This window comes from Erithacus rubecula (genome assembly GCF_903797595.1).
Source record: "Erithacus rubecula genome assembly, contig: SUPER_Z_unloc_7, whole genome shotgun sequence".
NCBI classification, from domain to species: Eukaryota; Metazoa; Chordata; class Aves; order Passeriformes; family Muscicapidae; genus Erithacus; species Erithacus rubecula.
In genome coordinates this window covers 649,696-661,565 of record NW_027635539.1, presented here as the reverse complement: position 1 = coordinate 661,565, position 11,870 = coordinate 649,696, and the positions used below count along the sequence as shown (strand labels likewise).

The window sequence follows — 11,870 nt, the reverse complement described above, 5'->3', positions numbered from 1 at the left end:
ATTTGCTCTTACACTAAATATTCAAAGCGAGAAATTATTTGAGGAGGGAAGTGTGTCTCTTCTCATTTCAGCACCTGACTTCATTTTTTTCCCTAAGCATCCTAGCTGAAATTAATTTTAATTCTTGACTGATTATTTTATGAAAAATGCATTCCATGAACAACCTCAGAGTAACAGAGGTCACACAACTAACTTTTAGGAAGATTTTCTTTTTAGGATACTAAAATAGAAAAATTTTTAACACAAAAGTGTTTTACCTCTCAGTTCTCATAAGAAAAACCAGGTGTTCAGCCAAATCTAAAATTGAATTAGTAGCAGAAGTACTGTAACTTATATTACAAAATGAATATGAAAGAGGTAGAATTTCTACTTCTGCAGATAAAGCTTTTGTCAGAATGGATTAAGGTGAGACTTTCATTAGGGACAGATTATTCCCTTCCTGCTCACAGTGGGATTTTCTTTTTTCTCCTTCAGGAATCAAGACATTGAACCAGAGAGGGAACACAATTGATTTGATCAATTTCCATGTTCTGCTGGAACAAAACAGATCTCAAATGCAGCAAAAGGAAAGTCAATAGTGGTACCTGAGTCTTAGCTGCACACTCTGTCTGTTGCTACACAATACATTCTCATTGCATGAGAATTTATTTTATTTTGCTGACTTTTTGAGCCTTTTTTCTAACTCTTTTTGCCAGCTGACAGAACTTTGCTTCAGATTCCTCCAGCTGTAAAAAGCAAGATCATAGGCTCAACCACAAGAGAAAAGCAAACCCAAAATCTCCCCACACTGACACCATTTTGGGTATTTTGCTTGATTTGCAGCATGCTGTGTGAGTGCTGGAGAGAAGGGATTGTAGGATCCAAGCTGGAATGAATTAAATCTGAAATAGAGATCGATATCTTTTCCTCTGTGATAGTGATTTTCTACATGTTGAAAGCTCTTCTGTGCTGTCCTCTGGCAGTGATGCTTATAAACCTAAAGAGAAAATCTGATAAAATCCACTTTGATTCTCCTAAGAAATCATTGTCTTAGTTACATGACATGCCACTGAGCATACATTTAGATGCCTGTTTGTTTGCTCATACCTTTAGATTTGCCTTTTGGTCAGAAATAATCAGACACAGAACTGGCAGATGTGCTGTTCAGAGAAGAGCTATGAGTCAGTGACCACACCCTGAAAGCAGTTCAGACCTCACCAAAAACAAGGGCCTGCAAAAAGAGAAAAGCTGGAGAAGTCAAGGGTTTAGAGAGCACCAAAGAAATAGGAATTGGGGAAACAGGCTCATGAGGAAGATCTAGAGATCAAGAGTTTCAGCCTCTTGCCAAAAGAAGGATTATTGCTAGACCAGGTCAGTGGTGTTTGTGATTCTTTGCTTTGGAGACAGACAGACAGGTGTCACGGTGGAAAAGCCCTGCTTTCTCAGAAAATTACTGAAGGAAGACTTCAGGGTGAGGAAGAGAGCAGAAACTTGGGGCCAGCTTCCCTTAAACTGAGCACAGTTCAATGTGCAGTTGTGCTGAGATATTTCCTCAAAGCCTGGAGACTGACTTTTGCTGTGTAGGTCCACACGAAGTCTTCCAGGATGAATGGGCCAGGAGCATCAGCACTTCATATCCACTTCGCAAAGAGTGGATTTTCCTCTGGAAACCCCACAGATCCAGATTTGCATGTGACTGCCAAGTTTCAGTGCTGTCCCTGAGTCACAGGACAAGCTCAAAGGCTGAACTCTTCTCCAGGGAGGCCGGATGCTTGGAAGGGAGGGAGATATCAGCCTGATACTCCAGTTCCCATAGCAACTCCTGCTCTGAGCAGGACACAAAGCCTTTGCTCCGGGGTGGATACAAAGGCAGGAGCTCTGCATGGGGAGCATTCAGCCACTGTACCTCCAGGCTGGAGGAAAATGCCAGCAGTCAAGATAGCAATAATGAAGCAAACATTTACCCAGGCTTCATAAGCAAAGGGAGGACAATGAGCCTGGGAACAGAGTGTGGCAAAATCTCAGTTGTCCCACGGCACAAATGCTCCCTGAGAAATCCCAGGGCTTCTCAGAAAGAAAGGGACTTGCCCATTGAGGCAGAGGGGTGAAAGTGTGAGTAAAAGATCATTGTTAGTAACATCCCCTTTTCTTTTTCCCTCCCACTACTGTGATTTCAGGTCAGCACATGGACCCCAGCAGAGGTGATCCAGGACATGAAGGGAACTTAATGAAGGACAGGGTAAGACTGTCACTGTAGTGATAGGACAAGGGGGAGTGGGTTCAAATCACAGAGGATGAGCTTAGATTAGATTTTAACAAAAAAATTGTTGGCTGTGAGGGTGGTGAGGCATAGGTTTCCAGAGAAGCTGTGGCTGCCCCATCCCTCAAGGCTGGGTAGGAGCAGCCTAGGATAGTGGGAAGTGTCTCTGCCCATGAAATAAGTTGATCTTTAAGGCTCCTTCAACCAAACCATTCCATGATTTTATGATCCAGTCACATCCAGCCTGAGACCTAAACATGGGGAGATCAAATGCTTTGTTTCAAACTCATACAATCCTGACACTAAGGTAGATGGGAAAATGCAACTGCAAGAATCTAGAACTAATCCCAAGGTCTTCCATTATTACATGAGTGATGTAATTCTTATTAGTGATATATCACTGAGCAGCCCTTTCCTCTTTTAATTTAGTGAAAGTGCAGGTTGGCTCTTGGCTAGAGCACATAATATGCAAATTACTTGTGGGTCTTTCTGAATAAATGTTTCCAGAGATACCTGAAAAAAGGTAGTCTGACAGCCCAAAATGTACCATTCCTCCCTTTTCCCTGTAAACACAGGTTAAGGAAATAAGCACCTTAACAGAGAACTGTAACATTTCTTTACTTTTTGACTCCTAGGGAAGGTTGAATAAGCATGTAAAGCTATCAGGTAATCAAAGTTTTCATGCTGTTTCAGAACACACACATTTCTTTAAGACCCAACTCAAGTACTACCAAAAAGCTGCTTAAACTGAGAACAGGATCTGATTAAAACACAGCCAGATAAAATACAACAACAACAAAACCTACTGACATGGTATCAACGTGCATTTAAATACCTGTATTTGGCAAAGAAAGATTCTCTGACAACACCACGAGCATCACATTAGGTTTTTGGAGGAGAATGAGAAAATACACCCAGCTCCAGACTTTTTGATGAATATTCAGTTCCAGTCAAGCACAACCTCAGCACATCATCAGATACTGGGGAATACAATATTGCAGCAGCTCATGACAGGCCTGAGTTGGTAATCCAAATGACCAGCTGGTGCCTATCTCCATCTATTTTGATCTTCCCATACAGCCTGCAAAATTTCCTCATTTCTATGTTTGGGTTCAGAAGGAGTCAGCAGAGCTTGGCAGTGTGCCCCTGACCTCTAACAGATGTTGGTCTGGGGCACATTCGAGGCATTTTGGGGGGATGTTATAGAACCTAAACCTGTGTGAGCTAGGGCAAGTCAGTCCCCATAACCTGCAAATCAAAAATTCTCTTTGAAACACTGGGAAATGGTGCAGGAGGAAAAAAAAGAGGAGTTTGCTCCCCCACCAGAGCTGCTAAGCGCAGAACCAGTGACTTGTAGGGATCCATCTCCAGAGCAAGCCAATATAAAAACCACACACAGACAAGCACACACTCTTAAAAAGTTTTTATTAATTTTCATTGTTTTTTTTTTTTTTTTTTTTAAAAAAACAAACCCGTCAGTGCAACAGTTCAGTATCCCCTTCCTATCCCCCATCAGTAAGCAGTAATTTTAAAATCAGGAAATACCGAGTGCTGAAGCCAATGGGTTAGCATTTTGCTATTATCTCCTTCTGTCAAACTCTGAAAAAGTCCTCTGTATAAATTAAACAATGACAAAAATGTTATTTTCAATTCTATGTCATTACAGTCAACAGAATCATAATAATGCACCTAAAATGTGTGTCCACAATATATCAGGTATACATTTTTTGGAAAAGAAAAAAAGGAAAAAAATATGACATTCTAAGCTTGTTAAAAGGAAAATGGTCCCATATTTTTTTTATTACAGGTTAGCAAAACAAAATCCAATGGATTACAATATTTACATGTTATTTGAAAAATTAAGTAGTGATAAAAGCATGTCACAATCATTGTTTCTCTTTTCTTTTTTTTTTTCTTTTTCCTTTTTGGTAACCATTACAAACACCCAATCCAGGTATGGAACTGTTTAAATATATTTGAAATGAGGCCAATTAAAAAACAAATACAGACACAAAATGTGTATTTATAATTGTCCCTCCAATGTGTCTTTTCTATGATGTTCCCTCCCTACTTAAAAAAAAAAAAGAAAAAAAAAAGAAAAACAAAACAAAAAGAAAAACAAAACAAAACAAAAAAAAAAGAAAAAAAGAAAAACAAAAACACAACAGAAAAATTGAAAGAATCCCCCTAACACACAATTGATGAATCCCCAAAAGCAAAACACCATGCTTCTCAAGTAGCACTTATTCCACAAATGCAACGTTTTTGCCATCGCTTTTAAGTGAAGCTCTCCAGGACACAATTTCCTGGAGAGCTTCCTATTTTCCCCCCTCCCCCTCCCCCAGATCCCCCCAAAAAACTAAAAAAACAAACAAAGACACATGCATTTCTAAAACTAGGTTTCAGTCAAGTACTTTCTACTTTTTGGAAAGAAACTTTTTTTTTTTTTTCATTTTTTTTTTTTTTTTTTTCTTTTTTTTTTTTTTTTAATTTTAATTACTTTTTTTTTTAAATTTATTTTTTTTCTCTTTTTTGTTCACAATCAGAACATACCATGGGCACCAGATCCTGTATTGGCCGCTCAGGCAAAATCCCCAAATTGAGTTTAAATAGGCTTTATACCCAAGGAGTAGTTGCAGGATCAGCCACTTAAGGTATGCAGGTTACTATCCATTCTACACTGCTCCCCTCATGCTAAAAAGCTAAGGAAGAGGGGAAAAAAATTCAGCAACTCCATCCCACTGAATTGAGTTAAAAGTAGTTCTCTAGGCTCAATATCGTGTGTAACCAACTCACCTCTGCTTGCAAAAAGATGTGTTAACAGACACCCCTCCCTCCCACCACACCAAAACAAAAAAATAAACCAAAAAAACTAACAAACAAACAAACAAAAAAAACCCCACGCACAAACCACAGACAATTTAAAATAAAAAAGAAAAAAAAAAAAGGCAGCCAATCTCAACAAAAAGTTACTGGTGCGAGACTGATCGATGTTAATATGACAAGCAACAGAATGGTTATGAGGACCCATGTGTTTGGCCCATGAGCTGCATAGCTGTGCTGTAAGTTTGGTTCTTTAGTTTGTTTTTTTTTTTTTTTTTAAAGTTAAAACTTCTTTGTTATCTCCATATGTTTAAAATTAACGAGGACAACAACGACGACAACAGCAACAACAAAAAAAGGTTCTATTCACAAGATCTAGTCTCCTTTCCCTGTCCCCCACTTGAAAAGAAATACTCATTTTTACATGAGAAACTTAATTGTGCTGTATTTGTAACACCTCAGCCTGATAGAAAATAAAAGTGTGGCAAACAAAACCGCACAATCAGTCACATGAAATCTACCAAATACTAAAATAATAACTGAATACTAACAAACAGCTTACCTGGAATAAAGGATGACAATTCACAAACAGTTATCTAGGAATTAAAGTATCTCTCTCTTTTTTTTGTTTTTTTTTTTTACTAAAATAATTAAAAAAATCACAGTATTTTAAGAAATAAAACCCACACTGGGATTTTAAGCACAATTTGTTTTTCCTTTCTTTAAAACTTTTTTTTTTTCTTCCTCCATTCACCACCTTGCCCAGCAGTCTCTCTACATTTAACCACAACAACAACAGGTAGTACTGACAAATGCAGAGATCTCCCTTGGTTAATTCTGAGGTACTAGGAAACAGGTGACTGTTTTAAGCAAAGCAGTTTCTGTTTTGTTTTGTGGTTTTTTTTTTAATTTTCGTTGTTTTCCTTTTTTTTTTTTTTTCCTGTGTTTTTTTTTTTTTTTTCCTCTTTTTTTTTTCTTTTCTTTTCTTTTCTAAAGCAGTTGCATTCAGTCTGGAAAAGTGTTATGTATTAAAACTAGAAAAACGCACACAAACTTGTGCGTCCAAAAGTTGTCCCCCTACCACTTCTTCCACGCTCACGACGCTTCCACTCATAAAACAATCGAAGTCTCCACTGCAAAGCACGATGTGTTGTAATGCAGGAAAAACACGGGGAGTTGCTTCATTAGTCCAATGATGAATGTAACTTCCCATCGTCAGATCCAGGAGGAAAAAAAAGATGCAGTGATGTAATGGAGCCACTTATTCCATCACTTAAATAACTTTAATATACACACACTCACACAGGTACCAGTGCTTTGAAAAAAGATCATTCAGTCCTAAAAGCAGCTTTATTTCTTCCTTCTACCCTCCCCGCCTGCCCTACCCCGCTCATCACTGTTCAAGTACTGTCGATTAGAACCACACCAAACACTTTTTCTTATTCATTTTTGGCCTCTGGGGTGTCTAGGAGAGGTTGGTCAGCAGCCACCATGCTGACCGCTGTTTCCCCACCATGGGAGTAGTCCACCACCATGGTCTCGATGCCTTCCTTCTCTTCTGGCAGAGTGCTGGCTGTTTCCTCCACGTCCTCCTTGGGCTGGCTGTCCTCACCACTCCTGTGCTTGCTTTCGTTCAGCGCCCTGAAATGAACCAGCAGCGGTCAGGCACAGGGTACAGCAAAGCCAGCCACATGAGGGACAGCAGCAGGGCACTGGCCAAAAAGGCAGCCACACCATGCTCAAGAGGAGAGGCAGGGCAGTGAAGCTGCTGGCGGGACATTCTGGCCCCGAAACTGAATCTTTGTTTGTTTTGTGCTGGGAAGGACTGGCATCAGAGGGAAGAACTCTAATTGTTACACTTGGAGTTTATTCCCATCTCCTTGATCCCTTGTAAACATGCGCCAAACAAAGGCACAGGAAAAGAGTACTTTTCCCAAAGGGTTAATAAAATCCAATAAAACTTTTCCTAGTTTGCAGCATTTCAAATACTTATTTTCAGACTTACATTCTCTTAAGGGTAAGAGAAGTTATTGTTTCTCATCCCATCACAGTAAACCCACAAAACTGTATTCAGATGCTTCTTGCATGTCAGCAGCCTTGAATGAAATCTGCTCTTTGAAGAAATTCTGGCTAGAGAAGAGATCTCTGCTACCAATGAGATCTACATCAAGAGAAGTAAACAGATTGCTCCAGAGATTCCTATCTGTGATGTGTATCATCCTGTGGTATGCAAACTGCTGTAGAGAGGAAAAATTATTTCAAAAATCAACAGCACACTTAGGAGAAGTTAATCCTGGCCAAGAGGCATTCACCTAGGGACAATCTTGAGTTTAAAATCACAGGTAAACCCTACAGCTGCAGCAGAGTTAAAAAAGATGCAGAGACATCCTATAACTGTATCCAAAGACACATTTGGTCTTCATAGAACTGTGTTTGCATTCACTGCAGCTTTTTGGGAGGGTTGGGATGGGGTGGGGGGGCAATATACAGAGATCTACCAACAGCTTTGGCTGCTTGGCAAGAGAACACAAGCCAACTCACATGCCATGCCTCAGCACGTGCCGCTCCCACTCAGAGCCCTCGGTAAAGGATCGGCCGCAGAACTCGCACGGAAAGCGCTTCTCCGGAGCACTGCTGTCAGGAAACATCATGGAATCTGGGAAAACACAGCACAGCCCATGAACTCAGAAATGCCAGGGCAAGAATGGACCACTGTGATCCTACTTTGGTCTCCTTTCATTTCAAAGAAGCAAAAGTAACTGGGAAAATGCAGCTCCTGGAAAGTGACACTGCAAGTGACAAATCCCATCCTAGGTCTTAAAGTATCTCTGCAAGTAAGGGTAACAAGTTACTAGTCCTTATTCCTCTTCAACAAATGAGTAGGCTGTGGAATTTAAATTCTAAACCAAAGCTGCAAAGCTTAGGACTGAAGTGGCTCAAAAGCAGAATCAAAAAACCCCACTCAAATCCATCCATAATTTTGGAACTGGTAGAAATTTTAGGAAACACACAGATTTGGTACATTTAACACGATTCTTGTAACAGATCATGAAGCCACATGGATTAAGTCCTGCATCTTAACTGCACAGGTGTGCTTCTTAATCTTTTATACAAAGTGCTTGGGGCCTCATTTGCAGAAGTGTCAAGCACCTGGTAACATGAGTGAAGTCACCAGCAGCTCAGGGAACGATATTCCTGAAAGCCAAGCTCCATATGAACACAGCCTGCTCTGACAAAAGATGAAACATTTCCTCACAAATTAAGAAGATCACCGCATAAGCAATTGAAAATAATTGCATGAGCTATCCCACTTGATTCTTTTGCTGGAAATGAGACAGCACCATCTGCTCAGAGCATTAATTCCCTAGCAGGGATTACCTTAAACAAGAAATCAACAGAATGTCCTTCTGACTCCTCCTGAGCTACATAATAAAAGGGATTTTGCCTAATTTTGGTTTAGATCTTTGCTCACTTGATTTCTTCACTCTCAGACTTACTCTCTTCAGGACCATTCTATGAGCTCAAATTTGCTCACACATTCCCTATTATCCATACCTAAGTCCTGCAAATGCTTTTTTGTGACACCTTCTCTCTGGTTAACTTTTACTTCAGTTTTATATGGAATAGTCCTTGACACAATTTTTTGGCCACTTCCCATGAAAGGAAAAAAAAACCACTTTGTATTTCTTATTGTAGGGGACTTATTTGTTATGTAGTAAAATATCATAAAGCTGCTGTGTCAGGGAACACCAGAATGCAAGCAAATACCATCAGCTGAGTTTACATCTGGATATTTAACACATTAAGCATAGCACAAAGTTATAAACATACAGACTAGTCATGACACAGGGATAAGTATTTCTGGTGGGTAATAATTTTATAGGCAAATGTTGCTGATATTTTGTATAAGAATATAGCTATGGAGCAACCTGGGATAGTGGAAGGTGAGCCTGCCCATGGCAGGGGCTGGGATTGGATGAGCTTTAAAGGGCTCTTTCAACCCAAGCCAGTCCATAATTCATACTTGAAAATCCCATTAAATTTAGCAAGTGCTACTCTAGCAAATCCACCACCTCTCCAGACAACACTATCTTGTTCACCCTGCTCCCCAGTAAATTTTGCCTCCAGGGATGTGAATTTGGGCTGCTTCCCTGGAGGATTAGCAGAGTCTGCTCTTCTCTGGGTCCTGCAGAGGAGAAGTTACACACTGTAGACACCTGACCTCTCAGTGGTCTTGCTTTGTCACACATACAAGCAGCCATGGACATTTAATTTTGGCCTATTATGGAAAAAACACCTCTTGAATTGCTAAGACCAAAACACAGTGATCAGTAACAGTCTCTCTGAGACACAGTTCTACCTGGGACAGCTGTTCTTGGCATTGTCTATGCCAGACACTTCATTTTCCCCCATGCATCTTCCTTTATACTATATCCTTTACTACAAGCAAATTACTCCCTTCCTTTCCTATCCAAGAGTGCAGTTCAGCTCTGCTGCCCAGCTCTGCCTGTCCACATGGATATAGGTGGACATATATTTACAAAATGGCCTTTGTGTGGTCCAAAAAGAAGCTACAAGCTCCTATTTGGACCTTCAGTTCTGCACAAAGCAGCTCAAGTCAAAGTGGTGAGTCTAGGGAAGAAATCCTGGTTCTTCAAAGTCACAGACCTCAGACAGATACTTGGAGCACACAGAGGCACTCTCAGCTAACACTGCCCTTCCTGCTAATACTACAAAGGCTAGGATTGTCAGAGGCACCCCAGCAGCACCCAGCACAGTCTGGTGTGGTTTGAAAGCTGTGACAGCATTAGCCACCGTGACAGACTCTGAAATCATTGGTCTGGCTCTCTGCTACCAGGGCAAACCATTGCTGTGTCAGAAGTACCTTCTGAAAATTTTCAAAAAAAGGGAGATGCCAGCATGCAATTTAGAATCCTTCAGTTCCTGTCTCATTGGAACATTTTTCAAAAATCCTCTACCTTAAGAGAGGTAATTCACACAACTTGTCTAGAAAAATGCAATCAATACAACTGGATATTTTCTATATTCTTGCTGTAGTATGCATAAGTGTTTTCTGCATTTTCTGCCCATTTTACTATAAATTATTAAAAACAGTTAAGAGATTGAAAAGGAGAAAAAAATCCCCCAAAATAAACAATGGTGAAACATCAACCCTACAAGCCAGAGAAGAAATGCAAAGCAAACCTGAAAACATGCCTGACTTTTTTAGGCTGGTCATCCAAGCAAACATGCAGAAATTATTTTAGCCAGTCATTACTAAAGGTTAAAAAAAAAAGTACCAAATCAAGATGCTGCCTTGCTTAATTATGAAACACAAGGATAACCATCACTTAAACCTTGCACACGTAAAACTCCAGCATGGGAGGTGATGTTTTCATACTTCCAGGGTGTAACCTAAAGCCAATTTAAACAATGAACTTCACCTTGGGCTGCACCCCTGCCCGTGGCACCTTCTCAGGGATTTGTGAGGCTTGGCAGAGAGCACTTTCATCTCCTTGGTCCGGGCACCATGGCCTCCAAGGTGACCGCAGCACCTGTGTGTAATGCTAAGGTAATCCTCACAAGGACAGCTTGACTCCTCACCCCCTGCTAGCTGCAGGTCTACACACAACATTAATCAGCCTGCTCCATCTGCAGCTGAGGTGAGCTGGTGCTTTAGTCAAATCAGGACACCATGATTATAGCTCCAGCCACAAAGCCCAGAGGGCCAGAGCTGCCCCGGAGAGATGCTGAACTCTGAAATCCACCTGGAGCTGACATCCCTCCTCTGATTTTTCTGCTGCTCTGCCTAAGACCTTGTGCAGGATATTTTACATTAAAACATAAATGTTTTCCTATCCAATTGGCTTGCATTCTCATTAATGTTAAAAGCCATCACTAACCACTCTTGGAGCACTGCTGACAGGCACAAACTGCAGGGACACAAAATAAAATCCAGGATGTTGGGGTCCTGCTATTGAAAGATAAGAAGTACAATCTGAAACCCCTAGTTCTGTAAACTCTCTGTGAATCCAGAAATGCCTACATGTACATGAGTGAGTTTGAAAGCTAAAAAATCAGGAGGAAAATGTTCACCAAACATGGTACTATCAGCTGAAGTACACAGAACTCGGCTAAGTGGTGTTGTCAGCATCGAGAGCTGGGGGGCCTGTGGTTCAAACCAGGAAGGGACTGAAGATATTAAAGAGTTGTTACATTTGAATGATGCACCAAAAAACCACAGTTACACCAGATATTGAAATAACTTGCTTTTCATGGGAAAAGATTGTTGGAAAGGAAACCCTTCATTTAATCAACAGAGAAGTTACATTTTCTCTGCTGATCTAAATTCAACCAAACAAAAAGTATATGGCCTAGTCTTGTGGAAATCAGTGGGATTATTCTTAAATACAAATTTAGGCATGTATTTAAGAATAAAATGGTACAGACAGGTGGGCACGGATACACCCTGGCTGTGAACTGCCAACTGCAGCAACTGCAAACAGAACTATCTGACAAAGAATACTAGGCAGAAAATAAATTAAATAGCATCCCATACAGCAGTCTTCATCCCTCACTTTTATAATGACAAGTGAAAGTTGGAAACTAGTTTCCGAAACAGAAAATCTCACAGGACACTAAAAGACACTTACATAGTTTTCCAAGCCCTTATAGATGTTATCTGAACAGGCAGATTAGTCACAGATGCTATCTGTACTTTCTCATAGTAAGTATTCTCTCTGAACAGACAAAAATTTGTAAGGAGGATTAGAAACAGATTCCCACAGGAGCTGTGTCTTCAGGAAAG

The 11,870-nt window shown here is 40.4% G+C and overlaps 1 protein-coding gene across 5 annotated transcripts in view; it reads right to left on the bottom strand.

Moving 5' to 3' along the window:
- Positions 1-3,647: 3,647 nt before the first annotated feature.
- ZNF462 (zinc finger protein 462) overlaps positions 3,648-11,870 on the bottom strand; it is an 87,641-nt gene continuing 79,418 nt past the window's right edge. For 4 of the 5 annotated variants that reach the window (XM_079331685.1, XM_079331688.1, XM_079331687.1 and 1 more), the window contains 2 exons: positions 7,604-7,718; positions 3,648-6,703 (listed from right to left, as the gene is read on the bottom strand). In XM_079331685.1, coding sequence (XP_079187811.1) covers positions 6,502-6,703; positions 7,604-7,718 — 317 coding nt within the window. In that variant the 3' untranslated portion in view covers positions 3,648-6,501. The remainder of the gene's footprint in view (positions 6,704-7,603; positions 7,719-11,870) is intronic. The other variant, XR_013777309.1, reaches the window with a different exon arrangement.